We start from the raw sequence: 22,530 nt of genomic DNA on the forward strand, positions 1-22,530 counted from the left end.
AATTATACCATTCACATCATGTTGATGGACAAGGAAAGGATGGCCGACAATAGCAAGTTGCATAGCATATCTATTCAACTCGATGCATTGGCATGTGAGATTTTTGACAAGATAGGATATTTCTCGCAATAAGATATCCAATTCGTCATCATTTGGTCAATGCGATCATAATGTGTTGACATAAGTCAGAGATGACCAACAATGACACTATTGTGATGAGACACAATAATTATTGTCATAACATGCCAACACAACGCTGACGATGTACCCACACGTGATTAAAAACCTTGAAATGAACATCGTCATCCGTTAGAACAACGACATACTTACATGCCTTATTATCCTCCATCTCATTTAGAGAATCAACAAAAGGACCCTACATGGATTGATTCTCAGTTGTAAATAGAGAACTCAAACAACTATCGCGTAGATTATTTGTATGAGTAGCAAGCATTCATTTCATTAAAATGCTCATCATAAGGGACTACAATAACACTTGGTGAAAGCAAAGTTACAAATAAATTCAACAAAAGATATACGTAGATATCATCTTATCTCTTGGAAGAGCAAGACTCGATGTCCCTTTAATGAGATGGTGTTCTACGTGTCGCTCTCATATATAAAGTGGAGTTTTAGAAGGCAAATTATAACGATGTTCCAGGTAAAGGTAAATCGATAGATTGATCTCAACACTCGAAAGAAGAAAATACTAAATATCATATTTTCCCAAAAAAACTTGTGAACACCCACCCCTCATTTTGTCATTTTTTTTCCCCAAACGAGCTCTAGAAGGTAGATTAAATCGAATCATCTGCTATATAACGAATGCCACGCATGTGTGTGTTCATTCCAACCCTAACAAGCTGCGAAAGAGTGAGAATAAATCCACCCCCTCTTTCTTGACTAGGGTTATTTGGAACGTGTAGTGTAGTGTAGTGTAGTATAATGTAGTGTATGCACAAATTACAATAGTGGTGGTGGCAGCAACGAAACGATCCAAAGTATGTACGTACGTACGTATGTACATGTAACATATGTATGTAGATACTACATATATTAATTACGGTCTAAGAGAGTGAAAGAGCTCATCATCGTACGTACGTATGCGAAACAGAGAGAGAGAGAGAGAGAGAGAGTGAAACTGTGAATGCCACATGTCGTTCTCCCCCCCCCCCCCGCCCCCCCCAACTACATATGTACGTATACACATTACATACCTTTAATACATACATACATACATACATACATACATAATACCCTTCCCCTTCCTCTTCCTCTTCCTCTTGGTTCGGCGGCGGTGGTCGGCGACGCAAATCCTCTTCCTCTTCCTCCAATCCAGTCCAGTCCAGTCCAGTCCAATCCAATCCAATCCAATCCGAGCAACTCGAATTTTGTTGTGCAGAGTAAAGTGCGGGCAAATAGAAGAAGAAGAAGCTAACCACAGCAACGGCAATTTGGTGCCTGGTTCCATGCCCCAGGCATGGCGGATGGAGCGATGGAGGCGGAGGTTTCTTGTGCTCACGTTAACGATGTGGTTGTGTTCAGAAGCAGGGGGAAGGTGGGATGAGATGGAGGCGGTGGGAGTGGGAGTGGGAGTGGGAGTGGGAGAGGAAGAGGAACGCTGGATGGGAGGGTTGGGGAGTTGTGCAGTTTCTCAACACCAGGGTCGCCGTGCTCACCAAGAGGATCGGCTGATTTGCATGCCACACCTGCTCCTGCCTGCCCTTCCCGGTGAGTCACATCGCCCACTCATTTCTCATGTCAGGCTATATATATAGCTAACTGCCCATGTAATGACTATCTATCACTAGCTAGATCAGCTAAATTACCTTACCTTACTTACATTATCTTATATATGCATACATATCTATATGTAGTGAGGGAGAAAGAAAGATATATAAGCCTCTTTTAAGAAACCAGAACACCACTGTTAACCAGAGCGTCCTGGGTGTTTTGGATATGTCGAACAATGTTATCCATGATCTGGCATTGATATTGCTCACATGCCTTTTAACCAGAGATAGATAGATTTCATTATCATCCTTAAAGAGTTATAATATGATCTACGGGACCAAAACGAAACATTTCTTGTCAATGTTTTTATGGGCATGCTTAATTTTCTCGTTTCTTAAAAGTTTGCATACAAACGGTAGCCTATACCCCAAAAAACTAGATGCAATAATGCTCATCCTGCTGTACTTAGCTGGTAGAAATCCTCAACTTATACCCACGGTACCAAACTTTGTTTTTCTTTAAAATTCCCGAGCTTGCAATAGCATTTTGCCTGTCCGATGCATCTATACCTGAAAATACTTTAAGCATGACAGTGCTCATGCTGCTTTTACTAGCTCGTATGAATTATGAAGCCTATCAATGAGGACCATATCAATTTAAACGTCAAGTTTCTTTGTAACTGGTGAGAATATGTTTCTTGCATGTCCTAGCCTACTAGATAGGGGTAAACTGATATGGTTGTTTCCCTTGATCTCCAGATGGTTGCATTGATCATGGTGTTCGTGTGGGTTTGTTTGGAGTTTTTGATGGCCATAACGGTGCTGAAGCTAGTGAATTCACATCGTTCTACTTGCCTCATCTGCTTCGTTATCATGTATGGTCTATCATAACGCTAGAGATGGACTGCAACCAGGATGCTATTTGTAATAAAAGGGGCTTACTTGATTTAGCACAACCTTATAATGACAGATTTGAGAAAAGCATGAAAGAATATACAGCTTTAATCAACGAAAGGAAGCTCTACAACAAATGCATGCAATCTCAAGTTCCAGATTCTTCATATAGAGCAATTTTAAAGAAGGCTCTTTCAAGAGCTTTGTTTGATATAGACTCAGCTTTTGCAAGTGTGAGAAATTTTTATCTCTTTATTTAAGTTTTGCTTGCTTTTTGATAATTTTCTAACAGTTTAAAATCCTGTAGGGATTTGCAAAGGACTGGCAGAGTGGTTCTACAGCAGTTATAGTGCTAATAGTAGGCAGGGAGTTGCTTGTTTCAAACATTGGAGATTCTAAAGCCTTTATTTGCTCATTGATTCAGACATCAGGTTTTACTTCAATTATGTCATTCAGAAGTCTGTCATTGGTGTATGAACTCAGATGTGGTATCACATTCATTTTTAGGTTTTATATGGTCTTGAGGGTTGCACTGGACAAAACTGGTTTTATTGCAGGTGATAGAAAAGGTTTATCAGAAGAGAGCATAAGTGAAACTTCTTGTGCTTCAACTTCAGTATTAGTTAAGGAGCTGACTAGTGATCATCATCCAGATAGATTAGACGAAAAAAGCAGAATAGAAGCGGCTGGTGGTTTTGTGTCAACATGGAATGGAGTTGCAAGGGTAAATGGTCTGCTAGCAGTTTCTAGAGCCATTGGAGATAGTGCGTTTAAAAGGTTAGATTAATAGTAAACCTTCCTCAGTCTGAGTCTTTTTTGTATTTAGAGTTGAAGATAAATGTTATTGGTCGAGTCTGTCCATGTGATGTTATTAAAGGGGAAAGGTGTAAAACGTATTCATGCAAGCAAGGTACGGGCCAATACGAAAAGTTTTCACTGTTATGAGTTGGTACTGCATAGTAGTCACATGGTTTGATTTCACCTGTTTTATTTTTTGTAGACTTGGAGTCATTGCCGAGCCCGAGTTTTCTGAATGGATACATTTAACTGTAGAACACTCTTATTTAGTCATCACTTCTGATGGAATATTTGAGCGGATGAAGCTACAAGATGTTTGCAGTCTTTTTCATGAAAATGTTTTCTTAAACTTGACAAGGGATGGAGAAAAACTGGGTTCACAGATACTTGCTGATGCAATTGTGGATTCAGCTTTGAAGAGTGGAAGCTTTGACAACTTGGCTGCACTCGTTTACCCACTTGAATTTTCAGGTAAGTGATATTGTATTTCATATGGTACTGAAACAAAGATTGTTTTCCTTGACCATGTACCGTCATTTGTGGTAAATTTCTAGTGCCTGAATTTTATTGGACCCTACAATTCACCTTATTTCATCTTTTTATTTGCAACAATGAAAGTATTCTAATTAGATATTTGCAAACATCAAGTGAATTCTGTCCTTGCATCATCCCTCGTGTTATGTAGAATATCTGTATCCCACCTGGTTCGAATGATGCATTGATTTGGACAAAAAACACTAGTAACTACAGACATGCCACATCAATTAACATCATTTACTAGGAAACAAAGAATATTCTATGCCACTACAGATGCGGCACATCAATGAACAGCTTTTACTAGGAAACAAAGAATATTCTAAGCCACTACAGACGCGCCACATAAACGAACAGCTTTTACTAGGAAACAAAGAATATTCTAAGCCAGTTGGTTTACTTTTCCAGATGGAACGACGAGCTTGTCAAACTATTCTGAGATTTTAAATGTTATCCCGAATTTCAATGCAAGCATTGAAGATCCTGAGTATGCTGAAGTAGTATGTTTCTATTATGATTACAGGATGTAGTTAATGCTACGATTGTAATCATACCTTTTTCTGAGTCCATATTATGATTTCAGCTTCCTGCGCAGGAAGAAGAGTTATGCTACGAGTTTATTGAACGGGCCAAAAGTGGAATTATACTACCATTGCAAATTTCTAGGGGTTCTCCGTCAACTATCTTTGTCAGTGCAGTTGAAGACAAGAGTGTGGATATTAAGACACCAGTTATGATCGAAAATTTAAATCTCCCTTACATACAGAAGCCAGGTATACCTGTGAGCAGGTCATTCTAAAGTTTGTAAAAATGTGCCATTTAAGATGAATGAATGTTAAAACTGTGTTTTTAAAAGTATGAGACTTTTGAAAATCTATCAGGCACATAATAAAGAATGCAAAATGTGTATAAATTAAACATAGATGTGCCGCTTGGGGTTTCTTGAGAGCATTCATTCTGAAAGTTTATTTTTGTTATGCATTTGTAGGAACCGTAGGAATACTGCAGACATACCAAGCACCCCTTGTCTGTTTACAGCGTCCTGTGATTTCACAACCAGAGGAGGTTTGCTTGAATCAAGACATGTTTTCTGAATACTTGAGACTGATCAAAGCTTTGCCTCTGACTGATGGTAATTTCACAAAAGGAGCACGTTGGAATATGGGAAGTGGAACGGATCCAACCACAACTGATGGATATATGTCAATGCATGAAAGGTGCAGATTGTAATATTCAATTAGTTTAACATATATTGAAAATATTGTTGAATGAGGTATGTGGTCTTTCTCCTTATGGAATCTCTCGTGCTATATCTGAGAGATGCACAAATTCCATCAGGGTTGATTGATGACTGAGATACTGTAGTTGTAGTATTTGTATAGACCTACTTGTGTACAATGATGAGATTAGATGACTGGTAATTTTGATGGAGTTGATATACAGCCCCCTCTTTGTCTTAAAAGAACAAAAGAAAGAGATTGTGAATAGGCTCTAACAAAGGATTGAATTTCTCTATACAGTCCACATGGATGCAGTAACTTTGGTTTCATTGGTCACTCTGGGTGTTTGAAGATGTCAATATAACATTTCATTCTTTTCATTTTGCATCCTCATCTAAGTCATGTGTAGTCCTTCATTGACTTCAATAATATGTGTTCTTTGTTTCTCTCTCCCAGTCTGCATCCATCCCTGAGTTTGTTGCTTCAAGTAGAAATGTCCGGTTTTTTGTAAGGTCCGATCTGCCAAGTAGGTGCTTCTTTCGTAAGAAATGGTCAACAGTGCTAAATTTTGGGAGGATCTCTCAGAAGTTTCTCCTCTTGAAGCACATCAAAACTTGCTAGATGTGATAATTTAAGGTATTGACTTAGGAGCTAAAAGGTTTTGTGCCCACAAAACTGGTAAGATTAAGTTAGCGAGTAAAGTCAATCTAATTTTACTGCAATGCTTTTATGGGTAAGGATGCCTCTTTATGTGGTAGGTATATATTGACAAAAAATATTGGCCGGGGAGGTTTTGGAGAAATCTGGTTTGCAATATCAAAGCATTGTTCCAATGATGTAAATAAGGACGATGATCCACACCTACAGGTGTCAGTAGATGGGAATTTGAAATCTCAGCAACCCAAAGGTAAATCCATGGTTCGCACTCCAGCAAGCTGGTTTGGAACAGAGAAGAGGACTGGTGCTGATTCCACTCAAAATCTTTTTGTATTAAAAAGACTGCTGGTATGTAATATGAATGATTGAATTATTGTATAATTTATTACGCGATTATTTGGGATGGCTGATTTGATATTCTGAACAGGTAGAAAAAGGAAACTCTGTTTACCTGAGTGGGCTTCGTGAAAAATATTTTGGTGAAATTTTCTTGAATGCAAGAAATCTTATAAATGAGAAGACCATGCAACAACATCATAAAAAAGATCAACAGGAGATGGAAGATGGATTAAACCACATAGCACGATATGTTGAAAGCTTTCAAGTAAACATGGAAAGGGATTTGTGGCTGATATTCTATAATGAGGGTTACTCTCTGTCAAGCATGCTTTATTCAGTAGGTTCAACAATTGATGAGGTTGATGGCAGAGGATACATACGAGTCTTGGAACCATCAAGTTGGTGGAAATGGCTTAAAACAACAGAGGAGGGGCGAAGGGAAATGCGTTCTCTTATCCATCAGCTGGTTAATTCCTCTCGTACTGAGTAGTGTGCAATGCAAATTTCTGAAGATATAACTATTCTATTAATGAGCTGTCGATTGCATTTATTTAGATTGGACATCTGATGAATGGAGTTTAATCTGATCTTTACTTTGTTGTAAAATTATGAAGCTGTTAGCAGTACGAGCATGTCACAACCGTAACATAACCCATCGGGACATCAAACCTGGTAATTCCTGTGCATTCAGTGATATCTTTTAATATGCTTTATTTTATGAGAAACAAGTTTTCGCAACTAAAACCAGCTTATTGAAGAATTCAAGTTCCAAGTATTAAACAACATAGGAACCAATCGAATTAACTTATCATAGAATTTAAATCCTTAGTATGAAATGTTAGATTGACCAACCATAACATGAAACAAATGGCTTGGCTAGTTATAATGTTGCGCTGATTATACAATCAAAGACTCCAAAGGTGTAAAACATACAAGAGTGTGGGCATCATACAAAGAGGGTGGGTATAAATTGAAGAAGGTTGGTCTATAGACTATAACACCATGGATACAAGAACTTGAGCGTGTGAAGAAAGTGGAAGTTTCCATATGCACAAGAAAAACCCTCTTCATGCTGTCTGAGTTTCCCTAGAACTGGTCCCATCTGACTTTTGAGGGTATGGATAGTCTGTATGGATATGCAAGTGATTGCTGTCCAATAGATTTCATTTCTATTTACAGATATCTGCATCTCAGGTGCAACATGCTTGGATGCTTCCAAGAATAATTTGTGCTCTAGTGAGAAACATTCATGGAAAGATTGGTTACAAGCACAAACATCCTAATTTGATAGTTCAAAATTGCTGATTCTCTTATAATGGTAGTATTTTTGTACTTGGTTTTGACTATTATTTCATTTAGTCTCAAAAATATTTGATACACTTGCATTTCAGAGAACATGATGATTCAAGCAAGAAGCAGATGTTCATCTGGGGAGTTTGGTCAAGTTCATATGGAATTCCCGTGTAATTTGAGCATGTATGTTCTAGATTCGTGCTTAAATATTGCATATTGTATTTGGACAAAATTGTGATGCATTGCAAGTTTGCTTCGTGTCTAGTGGGTGTATAGTTGACACCTAGTTGTATAGATAGATCAATGATGGGTGTCAAAGTTTTAGGAGTTATGTGTGGGAAGTTGTGGAAATGAGCGATAGCAAATGATGTGGGTCGTCTGTTGACTGATAAGTGTCCGCCCATGTTTCCGATATTGCTGATGCTTGCCAATGATTGCCATGGTCACTCCATCTCATTTGCAGGCATGTGTATTACAATAATTGTTTTCTCTATAATGTCTAGGAAAATATGCAATGAAGAGAATTCGAAATATTTGCAGGCGTATCATAGATTTTGGAAGTGCCGTTGATTTGTATTCACTTCAAAATTTGTATGGCCCTTATGGACCCACTAGGTATGCATGTAAGTTCAAAGATGTTATTTTGAGCGAGTCGGTAATTTACAAGGATTTAATTATAATCTCATAATTAGAAATATTGATGGCGAAAAGACACTTATTTGGGCAGAGCTGAACAAACTGAAGAATATACTCCACCTGAATCCTTTTTACAGAGAAATTGGTTATCACCTCATGGAAAATATGTTAACAGGTAAAATCCTATTCCATTTGGCAGAGTATGAAGTGATATTATGCTAAACTTATTTTGATTGTACAAAAACGAACCAAATCCATGTATACTCCTGATCATATTAGTTATATGCAAAAAATCTATAAACACAAAAACCTTATTATGAAGTTCAGGAACTAAACCAAAACATTTATAACCTACATCCATAAGCCAAAAAGTTGATGTGAAGTCCAGGAAATTTCTTAGGAGTTTTTTAAGTGGTTACATCCATCATTCATAATCAAAATAATATGAACAACCAAAAGAATAAAAAAAGGTTATAAGTATGCTCTGAAGCAGCATTATGCATCTGCATACTGCAGTGTACTAATTAGATGGATTTGGTATGAATGACTTTGTAATGGTAGATCACACAAAAAATGGGGCAATCACCTTTACATTTAGCAGAAACTCGGATTGATGTCACATAACTCTGTTCTATTGTGTTCGTAAATTGGCATCATTTTGTTCAGGTATGACATATGGAGCATTGGGGTGGTCATGTTGGAGCTTGTGCTTGGGACGCCTCATGTGTTTCAGGTATCTGATCGTACGAGGGCTTTGATTGAGCAACAGTTGGAAGGATGGGGGAGTTCAGCTTTAAATACTGCATATATGTAAGTATAACTTTTAGTCACCGCTTAATAGACCTTATTAATACTGCATATATGAAAAAGGTGGGGATATATAGTGTGTTGACTAATTCAAGAAAATATATGAATGAAATCTCTTTGCAAACTTTCTAGTATCAAGATTATATTGTATGCATGCATTTTGATGTATGCTATGTATTTCTGTATTTTTCAAAGAGGTTCATTTTTGTAATAACCTATGGAATGTGTTGCATATTTTTGTCTGAATTTTAGGCTTAGATCATTAATGGAAATGTGCATTCTTTATCCTGGAAACAACGAACACAATCGGCCTAACCCAAAATTGGTAAATGATCATTTGGTTTTCTCTTCTTACATTTTAAAATTGAATGTGTTGGTCCAATATGGTGTGTGATTGTTCTCATCCGGGTTCATCCAATATCCTTTGTGATACAGGAGAGTCTAGATTTAGCATCGTGGATGTGTACAGAAGAGAATCTAATGCAACAAATAAAAGAACGTGATCCGCTTGGCAGAGGGTGGGTGATTTCTGTGCTAATGGATTTTATATTTGTGAATATCATTAACATACATCTTTCTTTGTGATTATAATATATACTAAAATTAACATCAGAAATAAATATTGAATGTTTTGAGTTAACAAATGGATAACTCAAATGGATTGAAGCAATATTTGGCAGATGACATGCAGTACTTGAAACAGCTGAAAGTGGATTATATCTAGGTCTAGAAACCACACTCTAATTTTTTGTTGTTTTTTGTAGTCACACCTACCCTCTTGTACTGACCAGCAATATGGGGCCCAGTCTCACTAAAGGAGGGCAGTGAACACACACACATATTAGTGTACACATATGTAGCCTAGAACTGTGCTTGAAGTTGTTTTGGATCTGGCGCCCGTCAAAGAATAATATATTGATTTGGGCAAAAATATTAGAATACACACCACAAAGTCATGTCTGTTGTACTGTAAATGGTTGATTTAATTTTCTTTTCACACATGACGGAACAAGTTCAATGGTCAGTGCAAGTGTCATGTGCCCTCTGCACACTAATAAGGCAGATAAAAATTTCATCAAATCAACTTGGGATTGAGAAATAGAGCATTGACGCATATAGTGATCCCATGGTAGCCTCTATGCTGTAAGCTATGTTATACTGCACCTTAAGGGAATCTGGTTATATTACATTAATCATTATAAGGTTAGGGTGATTTATTAACATTTTTTATGTAGGCTGGAAGATGTATGGGCGCTTCGCCTTCTTCGTGAACTTTTACAGTGGTATCCTGTAAGTAATAGAAATGTATTACTGGATTGTTATACAACCACAAATTGATACATTATTAGACATTTCAAGATGATTTATAATCAATAAAGTCAGTAGTTTTTTGTAAGCATGCTATTTTCTGCTTTCTATCTTTGTGGGAACCGCAGGAGGATCGAATTAGTGCTGATGATGCTTTGAAACACCCTTATTTTCACTCTCTCCAAGGTTATAAATTTTGTCTTCATATTTACGAAGGATTCTGTATGATTTATTATGGTTTTTTCTAAAAAGGTTAAAATAAAACAAAATAATATGCTTGTTTGCCACAGGGATGAATAAGCATACAATCTAAATTTCATCGGATGCTGGTATCTGGTGGCGATATGGAAAAATCATGAAGTGTGCAGAGTATTTGACTTCATCAATGATTATGGAATTTCTTAACAAGGGTAAAATTACAACGGTAATGTGCAGGTTCCTTTCAATATATTGAACCTTTTTTTTTTATATCAGGATTGTATAGATCTGCTTATCCCAGAAAAATAAAACCAAAGGGAGATTCAGCATAAAAAAATATAGCCATATTGAGAGTGAATAGGACCCAACAGAGATTCATGTGAAGGACATTAAAACAACGTCGGTTATTCCATTTCAATACAATACTATAGGCATTCCATCTCTTAAGTGATTTCATAAATTATCCCTATCATCCCCTCTGTTCCCTTGTGTTTACTACTAGCATTAGTTAAAACTGCTTAGTTTCTCATAAATCACCCGTATTATCTCGTCTGTATCTGCCATTATTACTTGAAATCTTGTTTAGGGCAAACTTCGTTGCTTCCCATAAATCACCCTATTATCTCGTCTGTATCTGCTAGTAACTATTACGTGAAATCTTGTTTAGGGCAAACTTAGTTGCTTCTCATAAATCACCCTATTATGTAACTCTTCTATCCCGTTGTAATTTTCAGTTGGAATTGTGTAGTGAAAACATCTTATAGCTTATTTTGGAGCTTATATTTTTCTGTGGCTTGAATCATAGTTCATCTTCTGTCGTTGTAAACATATCGTTCTAAAGGAAGAATTTCATTGCTCATATCTCTTCTATTTAGTATTATAGTTGTGCCTATTAAAATTAGGCGTTGTGGTTCACTGGAGTTTTACCTTTCTCCTGTTTCTATGAAAATGGCTGCAATATTAATTAAAATTTATGCATTGTTGCAGTAAAACGAAAATCAAAGATTGATTCTCTTTCACCAAGCGTGCATATTGTTCCACTAATTTAGATACATGCTTTCCATTATTTATAGAATGTCGTATTGGCATGTTTACTCTTCTCATGCATCCACATTCCAACAAAATGTGATAAAGTGCTAGAGAACATCCAATGGCTACTCTTGAGGTTATTGTTTGGCCTTATGCTTAACAAACTATGTGCATCCTAGTTATGGATATTACCTAGATCAAAGAGTCTTGATTTTGTATGACAAAAATATATCTACTTTGGAATTGATCAAAGTGTGAAAGTGATGGTATTTGAACATATGTTGACACACATGGCAATATATAATGTTTACTTTGGTATTGATACTATAAGTTCTGTTGGAAAATCTGATTGTGTTGAAGATGCATTAGTAACTCACAAGTTGAATATATTTTACACTAGTAACATGAAAGGGTCTAAATGCTAAATTTTTGTAAGAACCAATCATTGTGTTGCTCTCAAACATGCATTTCTAGACAAGCATCTTCATTTTTTTATTTTTTTGTAGAGTTGTGTGTTGTAAGCATAACCATAGTCATAGTTGTGGGCTAATTTTGTAAGGATGAAGGGTGAGGATTGAATTATCTCAATACTATGGTTGGAGATAACTTTAGAGTGTTTCATCACTTGGTTACTTTATATTAAAAAAGCAATCAAGTGCGAAATACACACAAGGGCCTAAGGTTTGAGCCTATATAAGAGGGATAACTACCTTCATGAAGGGGCATGTCTTTTCTTTATTGTTTTGAGATAGAGACTCCTTTGTCAAACCCAAGGTATGATCAACCGATCACCCCCTAGCGAAGGTGAGAGACGGATCCAAGTTCCCTACTGGTGTGTCTATGGACATAGAGTCATAGTTATGCTCGAAACATATTGACAATACTTTGAAAGGTTCAACTCATGGTAGAAGTATGGTTAGAATGTGATCCTCCACACACAATGTCATATGGCATTCTAATTTGGACCTTCATAATTGTGTTTGGTCTATGCTTTCACATGTGCGCAAATAATGTGTATGGGTGTAAAATTGGTTTATAATGTATTACCTCAATGTTAATTTACCATTTATGTTCCGTGCATAATAAAGTCCCAACATGTTTTATTATTTACAATTGGTTCATTCATTGAAAAGTGTACTCATAGGAAGATGTAATCAACTCATTCAATATAGCTCAACGCAAAAGGGATTAATAAGACACCATTACATAGATATGCTACTCATATTATTAACTGATAAAAGGCTTCCCAACTTTATTGCCTTTATTATGAGTTGAGAAGAGCTAGCAAGATGACAGTCCCAATAATATTCTAGAACTTTTGTTCTAACAATAGTGATAGCAATAGCAATGGCGTTGAATATGGTGGAAATGACAAGCACCGGTTTCAGCATGCTCAACAACTTTGCATTGGTATTCACAACCACGACGATTGAGACATTGTCCACTGTAGGTCTTACTCTTGTAGCCGCATAGACCTTCAGGCATGACCACTTCCTCATCCTCAACGTCGACGTTCTTAGCATTTTCTTGAGTTGCAACCTCCCTATTGCCCGTTACTGCATCATTGTGTTCTTCACCACCAAATGTAAATTAGACAATGATCATTATTGAGACTTTGATGGAATATCCAAAATTTTCATTGATATCTCATGGTTATACATGACATAAAAAAGTAAACAACAACATTGATGTTCCAATTGATGACATGTAACGATATAATAAATTAATAGATATAGAGCATCTAACAAGTTTAAAGAGTCTGTTCATTTGATTTCATGGTTAGATGCTCTTTAAGCTTGTTAGATGCTCTATATCTATTAATTTACTATGTCATAAAAAAGGACATGGGAATATCCAAAATTTTCATTGATATCTCATGGTTATACATGACATAAAAAAGTAAACAACAACATTGATGTTCCAATTGATGACATGTAACGACATAATAAATTAATAGATATAGAGCATCTAACAAGTTTAAAGAGTCTGTTCATTTGATTTCATGGTTAGATGCTCTTTAAGCTTGTTAGATGCTCTATATCTATTAATTTACTATGTCATAAAAAAGGACATGGGAATGGCAAAATACAACAAGACTTCTTATGCAAAAAGATCAATCTTGTCTTTTTATAGCTTTCTTTTTGTTTAGTGCTTAACTATACGGGATTCTATTAGTATATATTGTAAGAGGTAATTGTAATACCTAGCAAAACATGTGTATAAAATAATTAAGGAGCTCATGATGAAGTTTACTGAAGTTGATAACTTGTGCCGAATTGAATATCCTTGCCAACTGTTACTATAACCCATTCATCATAGTGAATATTACTACCACACCCTAATATTGTTTGACACCTTAATTAATTATAAGATGTCTTTGATTAGTATTAAAAATATTTGTGTGACAACTTTTCCTTACCCACAGTTAATAAAGATGAATATTACTAGTACTTTCGTTTACATTTTGAAAGGTTTTCTTTACCTTCAATTGCCTCACTGATTTGCCATGTCCAACTCAAAGCAAGCAACACCACCATAACCACAACAAAGGTATAAGTGTGTCCTGCCATTAATGAAATCGATGATAATGAGAACTATGCGTTATATAAATATTGCTTGAAGGTGATGAGAAGAGTGTCTTGGGTTGTTCTTATATAGAGGGAAAAAACACAATGAGTACTACGCAAATTAAGTGCCAACCATGTTACAAGGGTCCGTTGAATATACATTAATACAAGTATGTGTAACACACTTTTCCTTGGGATGTATAGATAGTGCGTTTTATGTGGATTCTCATGGTATTGTTGGGAGATGGGACTCAAAATTGCCACCATTGAGTCGAAAAAGAAGAAAAGTGTATCACTAACATCCCCACTAACCTTAAAGATATGCTCTTTATATTTACATTTATCGTCAACAACATGTTTTGATCTAAAGGCCTTCTTCTATGATGGAAGGCACTAATTTGTTCATTTGGGCCCTTTTTATACTCATTACCATCAATGTTGTAATACTAAAATGTACTCTACACTCTCACTACATGTGAGTGTAGATATAGGTTTTAGTGTTAGTTCAAGAGCATCTCATTTACGAGAGATTCAAGGTCAAGGAAAGCTGCAATACATCACAATATTATTGGAATTCAATAGATATATTGATACTAAAACGGAATGAAATTGTATGTGTCAATTTCAAAAACTATACATACAAAGTGCAAGGATTTGAGGTGCAATTTCAAACACAAGCACAAAATGGAAGTGGAAGTGGAAGACACAAACACACGCACAAAATGCTCGTACGGAGTGCAAGGACTTGGGAGTACTTTGTATGTACGCCTGAAACGCTCCCTCGTCACAAGACGGCCGAACGTACAAGGAAGACACAAACACACACACAAATGCTCGTACGCCTTTATGAGGAGGAGAGGTGCATGGGCAAGCCCGAAACGGTCCCTCGTCACAAGATGGCCGAATGTACAAGGAAGACACAAACACACGCACAAAATGCTCGTACGCCTTTATGAGGAGGAGAGGTGCATGGGCAAGCCCGAAACGCTCCCTCGTCACAAGACGGCCGAACGTACAAGGCAGACATGAATAAAGAAAGAAGGAAAGAAAGAAACACGAATGATATCGGCCAAAGAAATAAATACGTGTTTGATTCCAACGCAAGAGGACCCTTTATAAAATAGGGTTTGATTACAATGACAACTTATAGTTAACCACAAGCTCAATCAAAACATAAATACTAAATGCCCTTAGAGACAAGAGCAAATCCGAACACGGCGAAGATGAACACATGAGCACCACCAAAATGTCAATCCCAACGAACCACGACCACCCGAATGGTGAGCACACAGGCTCGCAACGACAAACGGGGCGGAGCAACGTCGAATCAATGAAGCTTGGGCTCACGAGCACTTCGAGTGCCGACGCGAAGAAGACGAGCACGTGGTGGTGGGGGGATGAGATGAAGAGAAGTGGTGAATAAGAAGATAAAGAGCTCCGAAGGAAAATTGGCGATAGTCTCCTCCTCCTTGAATGAGCCCCCGTCGACCTCCTTTTATAGGAAAAAAAGGAAGGCGAGGTCGCCAATTAATCGCCTTTCCACCCGTTCTTTTCCCTTTTATTTTGCAAATGCACAATTAATTGCCTTTGTGTGCACACACATTGCACGTGCACATTTTGACTCCCCCCTTTCGCCGGTTTTTCCCACTCTCGAGCACGCCACATCACGACACCGTCACTATCCAACTTCCTGTCGAATACATGTGTATAATGGACGTATTCACATTATCCCGTTTTGGCCATTTATGTAATTAGCATAAAGGGTAGTTGCCCTAAGTCGGTCACTATTTATAGTGACCTTGTAACCTTTTTGTAAGGTTGGATGTTGTATTATTCCTTTATGAAATAAGAAGTCTTTTGTGCCTCTCTCTCTCTCTCTCTCTCTCTCTCTCTCTCTCCCCTTGTGCAACGACATAGAAACAGCCATACGCAGGTACAGAACAGAAACGAATGCTTCTTGATCTTCCGCATAGACGACATTGTCTTCAACATCTGGTATCAGAGCTTGCACAGTATTCGGTTCCTCAACCCGTTGTCGGCCGTCGTCTCAGCCTGCACAGCATTCGGTTTCCAGCGTCATTCGAAGAAGAGAGAAGAAGAAGAGAAACGAGGCTTGCATCTCATCGCGTTAGATCATCTTCACTTGGAGTAAGCCAGCAGGTTGTACTCTGTCTCTTGTGATCGTAACCGCTCGAGGTGAAATCCCCTGTGAAACATTGACACGATCGTGCTCCACTCGGTTAAACGGCATCCGAAAAGGTCATTAAACGCTGCTCGCCGCTCGTTGTAACCACTCGGTGCAGATCGGTCTCAAGACAACAACCCAAATTCGTGCTTCATCTGGCTGATCGACATTCGGGAGGATCAGTTGGATCCGTCTCTCTCGTTGCTGCAGTCAACCGAAGCAGAATCGGTCCAAATAATCGGTATTCGGCATATATATCCGAAGCGAACCGGGCTCACTCCGACTCGGCAACATTCGGGAAGACCAGTCGGTTCTGTCCCTCAAGTTACCGGAGTCAATTCGAGCAAGTTCCGAAGCCGAACCGACTCGGGTTCAAATCCGACTAGAACAATATCGGGTGAGCCAACCGGCTGCACTCCAACAAGGTTCGTAGTCAACTCCGAACCGAGCTTCGTCAACCGAAACCGAATTTGATGGCATCAACATCCGGCTCGTCAGAAATGAGTCTACGAAAGTTCGATGGATCGAACTTCAACTTCTGGAAGGAGCAAATGCAAGACTATCTCATAGTCAAGGGACAAATCGATCCCATCGAAAATGAAGAACCTCCAGAAGGATACAAACCAATTGAGTGGCAGAAGCTGGACAGAATCGTCCGCGCCACGATTCGGATGCACCTATCGGAATCGGTATACTTTACGGTGCAATCGTGTACGACAGCATTCGAACTGTGGAAAACACTGTCGGACACTTACGAAAAGAAGGTCGCCGCAACGAAGATGTTTCTGATCCGGCGCCTCTACAACTTGCGGATGAAAGAATCCGATTCGGTTCAAGCACACCTCAATGAGTACGAAAGCATAAGCTCCCAAATCTCGTCACAGGGGACGGCAATCGAGGATGAACTCAGAGCAATGATACTCATGAGCAGCCTTCCCTCATCATGGGAAACTTTCGTCACAACCGTGTGCAACGCGTCAACCACGGCTGTTAAGTACTCCGAAGTCACGAGCGCAATCCTGACCGAAGCAGCTCGGAGAAAGTCTTTCGCCAAAGACTCAACAGACGACGCTTACGTAGTACAAGGTTCGACAGACCGATCGAACATACGAGGAAGAGATTCCTCACGACCGCCGAACAATCAGCGAAGACGGAGCCAGTCACGGGATAACCGAATCTGCAACTATTGCAAGAAACCCGGACACATCAAAGCCGACTGCCGCGCACTCAAGAACAAGAACAACAAGAAGAGTGGCCGACATGAGGAGATCAATTACGTCAGCTTCTCAGCTGATGTACTACCGGACGACCCGAATATACTATCAATCGAAAATCCAGTCGGATCAGAAGTTCTACTCACGACTGAAGAATCGAGCACATGGCTGTTAGATTCGGGCGCGTCATTTCACGTGACTCCTCATCGATCCCAATTTCGGCAATATACGATCCGTCACTCCGACTCAGTTCGAGTCGGCAACTCACAACACTGTGACATCATCGGAATCGGCACAGTAGTGCTCAACCTTGCAGGTGGCTCTACACTTGTACTCCACAATGTCCGACATGTACCCGAGCTCTCAAGGCCATTGATCTCAGTCGGACAACTAGATGAAGACGGCATTCGTGCCGGCTTTTCTTCGGGAGGGTGGACACTCCACAGGGGGAACCTCCTGCTTGCTAGAGGACCCAAGATACACTCACTGTATCCGTTACATGTTACGCTCAGAGAGGGTAACCTGTTTTTGGTGGATATTCCTGTGTCATCACTATGGCACCGAAGATTAGGACACCTCAGCAAGGCCGGCATCGCGCACCTATCTAGAGCCGGATACATCCCCAAACTCTCCTTCTCGGACCATCAATTCTGCGAGCATTGTCAGTATGGCAAACAAGCAGCCGCATCACACCCGACATCAGCACCAAGAGAAACGAGACCTCTCGATTTAGTCCATTCGGACGTCTGTGGCCCAATGCCGCATCAGTCTCTAGGCGGTGCATCTTACTTCGTCACTTTTATTGACGATTCGACTCGAAAGGTGTGGGCTTATCCAATTCGCACCAAAGATCGGGTCTTCTCGATCTTCACCGATTGGCTCGCTATGGTAGAAAATCAAACCGACCGAAAGCTGAAATGCTTTCGGACAGACAATGGGGGAGAGTTTAAATCCGAAGAATTCGTCAAATTCTGCTGACAACGCGGCATCCGACGTGAATTTACGGCACCACACAGTCCGGAGCAAAACGGGATTGCAGAACGAATGAATCGGACAATCCAAGAACAGATAGTTTCCATGCTCCAACACTCCGGACTGTCGGATGGCTTCTGGGCAGAGGCTCTACTCACGGCAGTACACATAATCAATATGTCGCCAAGTAGACCTCTAGGACTTCAAATTCCTCAGGAACTATGGATCGGCAGTAAGCCGAATTACGACAAGCTGAGGATCTTCGGATGCGAGGCGTACGCCCTCATTCCGAAAGATGATCGCCGAAAACTTGCACCTCGGTCCAGGAAATGCATTTTCCTCGGATATGGATCCGACGGCGAAATGGGATACCGACTCTGGGACCCCGAACGCAGACAAATCGTTCGAAGTTCGGACGTTGTGTTCAACGAGTCGGCTATGAATCCATCAGTCGAAAAACCGATCGAAGTCCGAAGGGTAACATTCTCCGATGTGCCGACCCTTCAAGAAGGCCCCGCTCTCAACACACGGTCAGCTTCACGGGTAGCTGAACCTTACACTACCGACTCGGACAACTCCGACTCGGCACAGCAGAACAATCCGCTTTCGGACCATCCGACCGTGATACCCGATGCGACCAGTCCAATCATACTTCGACGATCCGAGAGACTGTCGCAACCTCCGGAGAGGTATTCTCCTGGAATTTTCTTCACCGACGCCGGCGAACCGACGTCTTACGAAGAAGCATCGACTTCTGTCGATTCAGCCACCTGGCATCTGGCGATGGAGTCGGAAATGCACTCCATTCGGGCAAACAAAACTTGGGATTTGGTCGAATTACCTCAGAACCGACGTGCTCTTCCTTGCAAGTGGGTTTATCGACTAAAAGAGACGTCTGATTCGACCACCCCAAAGTACAAGGCCAGATTAGTTGCGAAGGGCTTCCGACAAGAATATGGCGTCGACTTCGACGAGATTTTTTCACCAGTGGTGAAAATGACAACCCTCCGTTTTCTACTCGGCGTAGTGGCAGCCGACAACTTGGAGCTGATTCAGCTAGATGTCAAAACAGCATTCCTCCATGGTGATCTTGAAGAGGAAATTTATATGGAGCAGCCAAAAGGCTTCGTGGCAACTGGCCAAGAACATCTAGTCTGCCGACTCAGGAAGAGTCTATACGGCCTCAAACAGGCACCACGACAATGGTACAAGAAGTTCGACGACTTCATCCAATCGATCGGCTTCTCCAAAAGCGATGAGGACCATTGTCTCTTCACCAACACAGCTCAAGATGGATCACCCATCTTCCTCATCATTTACGTGGACGACATGCTAATTTCTGGACGCCACGCGGGCGAACTTGCCGATCTCATTCGGCAACTGCGGTTGAAGTTTGCCATGAAGGACCTCGGTCCGGCACGACACATACTCGGCATGAAAATTAGTCGGCATCGCGATAAACGACATCTTTTTTTGTCTCAGACCGACTATATCCGACGTGTCTTGGAACGCTTCAACATGCAATCAGCCAAATCTGCTTCAACCCCGCTCCCAATGAATCTTCGGCTCTCTCAGCGAGACTGCCCGACATCCGGCCCGGAGGGGGAAGATATGAAGTCGGTACCGTATGCACCGGCAGTCGGCTCCCTTATGTACCTGATGGTCGCGACACGGCCTGATATCTCTCATGCCGTAGGAGTCGTCAGCAGATTTATGCACAATCCTGGCCGATCGCATTGGAACGCAGTCAAGCATGTGTTCAGATATCTGGCTGGCACAAAAGAACACGGCATTCTTTTCGGTCCGAACCGAACCTCAGGCGTAGTCGGTTACACCGACTCGGATTTCGCCGGCTGTATAGACAGTCGGAAATCAACAACCGGATACTGCTTCAAATTCGGCAATGGAGCAATCTCGTGGAAGTCGAAACTTCAGGAGTGCACAGCAACCTCAACGACCGAAGCAGAATATGTAGCTGCGTCCGACGCAGCAAAAGAAGCTTTGTGGCTCGGTCGGCTGGCGCACACGTTTCGACAAGTCGACCATGACTCGGCTCCAGTTGTCTACAGCGACAGTCAAGGTGCTGTTGCCTTGTCGAAAAATCCGGTTCACCACAACGCCTCCAAACATATCGACGTTCGATATCACTTCGTTCGGGACTGCGTCATCTCAGGGAAAATCGGTCTAGAGAAAATATCCACAACCGACAATGTCGCAGATGGAATGACCAAGTGTCTTTCGGCAGACCGTTTTCGGTCTCTTCGGCATCAGATGGGCGTAACGACAAACCAGCCCGGTTAGAGCCGGACACAGAGCAGGATGGTTCCCGACAACCGACATCAGTTCCTTAATGATCGGCTTCAACTGCTCCGACCCGACCAGTTCGGTCTTCTGCCTTCGGACCCTGCCGACTCGAACAAAGCTGATATGTCCGAGAACCTAAGTCTATACCTGTAATCTCAGATAACCCATGTATACGCCCATTACGGGGGAGTGTCGAATACATGTGTATAATGGACGTATTCACATTATCCCGTTTTGGCCATTTATGTAATTAGCATAAAGGGTAGTTGCCCTAAGTCGGTCACTATTTATAGTGACCTTGTAACCTTTTTGTAAGGTTGGATGTTGTATTATTCCTTTATGAAATAAGAAGTCTTTTGTGCCTCTCTCTCTCTCTCTCTCTCTCTCTCTCTCTCTCCCCTTGTGCAACGACATAGAAACAGCCATACGCAGGTACAGAACAGAAACGAATGCTTCTTGATCTTCCGCATAGACGACATTGTCTTCAACACTTCCAAGTGGTGTTTTCTTGGAAATACATGATACTATTTATGCACATACCTCACTAAGAAATCTTCTTGCATTTGCAAATGTGCGATGCAATGGATCCCACCTCATGACATGGGAACAAGATGGGAAAGAGACAATGCGAGTTGTCAATGTCAAATATTACCCAAGTTATTGATGAGTTAGAAGTCTTACCAAACCAATTGTATTGTTTCAACCTTAAAGCGCCGAAGATCTGCATGGCTTCATTTACCCACTATTCCAATATTTCCTCGAAGGTCAATACTAATATCATGGATCTCTGGCATGATCGTGGCAATACAATGATTAGGAGAATGATCAATAATGTTCAAGATCTACCTTTAAAGTTGGAATACTTGAATTGAGTTAAAACTCGTTTTTGTGTTCCATGTGCATAAGGAAAGCTTGTGATTCGTCCTTCCTAGCACACAGAACCGGATGAATCACCAAATTTTTTGGAGCGTATACATGGTGATATCCATGGACCAATGCACCCTCCTTCTAGACCATTTTATTACTTCATAGGACTCAAAGATGTTTCATTGCGTTTTTCTCACGTCACACTTCTTTCTACTTGCAACATGGTGTTGCCTCAACTCCTCATCCTTATCATCAAGTTGCGTGCTCAATTCCCAGATTTTCCAATTAAGTCGATTCGGATGGAAAACATTGCCAAGTTTACGTCAACAACCTTTATTCGCTATTACGAATCTATCGTAATTGCTCGATTGATTTGTCTCAAATCGATTTTGCCTAGTTCAACATGGGGACATGCAACGCAACTTCTCCGATTACGGCCGTCATCATGTCAACAACTTTCATGAACGAATCAGATCCTCAAACTATTCAAGTTCAGCAAAATCATCTCCTTTTTGGGATAAATGGAAAGAAGTTATTCAAGTTGAGCTAAATAGTCTTCTCAAACGAGAAGTTTTTGGTAAAATTCAAGAGACGCCTATTGGTCACACACCCATTGTCTATCGTTGGGTTTTTGTGTGGGACCATAATGATAAAGGAGAAGTTATCCGTTATAAGACAAGGTTTGTTGCTCAAGGTTTCAAGCGACGATTTGGTATTGATTATACTGATACATATTGTCCGGTTATGGATGCAACAAGTTTTCGTTGGTCGATTCATTTTACTGTTCAACGAAGTCTTCATATGCGTCTCATGGATGTGGTTACAACTTATCTTTATGGTGATTTGGATAAAGATATATACATGAAGATACCTGAAGAACTTTGCAAATCTATGCAGCTTGGAAAATTTCTAAATCCATCGATCAAGTTACGTAAGGCATTTATCCAATTAATGACTTTCTCCGATCATGCCCCA

General features: G+C 40.2%; 2 protein-coding genes and 1 long non-coding RNA gene across 10 annotated transcripts; 1 reads left to right on the plus strand and 2 right to left on the minus strand.

Annotated features, from left to right (window-relative positions):
* The first annotated feature begins 1,356 nt into the window (after nt 1-1,356).
* On the plus strand, nt 1,357-11,048 carry LOC147866943 (uncharacterized). Of its 8 annotated transcripts, none has more exons than XM_087339719.1 (21): nt 1,365-1,731; nt 2,493-2,860; nt 2,935-3,058; nt 3,185-3,404; nt 3,628-3,896; nt 4,368-4,459; nt 4,543-4,732; nt 4,948-5,176; nt 5,938-6,184; nt 6,264-6,641; nt 6,790-6,847; nt 7,567-7,651; nt 8,009-8,083; nt 8,196-8,279; nt 8,771-8,914; nt 9,164-9,236; nt 9,347-9,429; nt 10,147-10,201; nt 10,348-10,405; nt 10,510-10,579; nt 10,694-11,048. In XM_087339719.1, exons 1-20 carry the CDS (start codon nt 1,470-1,472, stop codon nt 10,530-10,532), a joined length of 3,117 nt encoding a protein of 1,038 aa, XP_087195845.1. In that variant the 5' UTR covers nt 1,365-1,469; the 3' UTR covers nt 10,533-10,579; nt 10,694-11,048. The 8 variants fall into 8 exon arrangements, 5 of the variants coding, with proteins under 5 accessions (XP_087195847.1, XP_087195845.1, XP_087195843.1 ...); XR_015532416.1 differs by having other exon boundaries at nt 1,366-1,731; nt 10,510-10,629; XM_087339717.1 differs by having other exon boundaries at nt 1,366-1,731; nt 10,510-11,048.
* LOC147866944 (uncharacterized) lies at nt 10,904-11,329 on the minus strand. Its single transcript, XR_015532419.1, has 2 exons — nt 11,127-11,329; nt 10,904-11,045 (listed from the first exon to the last, which is right to left on the minus strand). It is a non-coding gene; the product is annotated as an uncharacterized LOC147866944 (long non-coding RNA).
* A 1,255-nt stretch (nt 11,330-12,584) lies between these two features.
* LOC147866945 (defensin-like protein 19) lies at nt 12,585-14,107 on the minus strand. Its single transcript, XM_087339723.1, has 2 exons — nt 13,929-14,107; nt 12,585-13,017 (listed from the first exon to the last, which is right to left on the minus strand). Exons 1-2 carry the CDS (start codon nt 14,014-14,016, stop codon nt 12,770-12,772), a joined length of 336 nt encoding a protein of 111 aa, XP_087195849.1. The 5' UTR covers nt 14,017-14,107; the 3' UTR covers nt 12,585-12,769.
* Nucleotides 14,108-22,530: the final 8,423 nt, after the last annotated feature.

This window comes from Azolla caroliniana, unplaced genomic scaffold, assembly GCF_043228905.1.
Source record: "Azolla caroliniana isolate FFs.n. ecotype wild unplaced genomic scaffold, voAzoCaro1.0.p SCAF_2, whole genome shotgun sequence".
Taxonomy (NCBI): domain Eukaryota; kingdom Viridiplantae; phylum Streptophyta; class Polypodiopsida; order Salviniales; family Salviniaceae; genus Azolla; species Azolla caroliniana.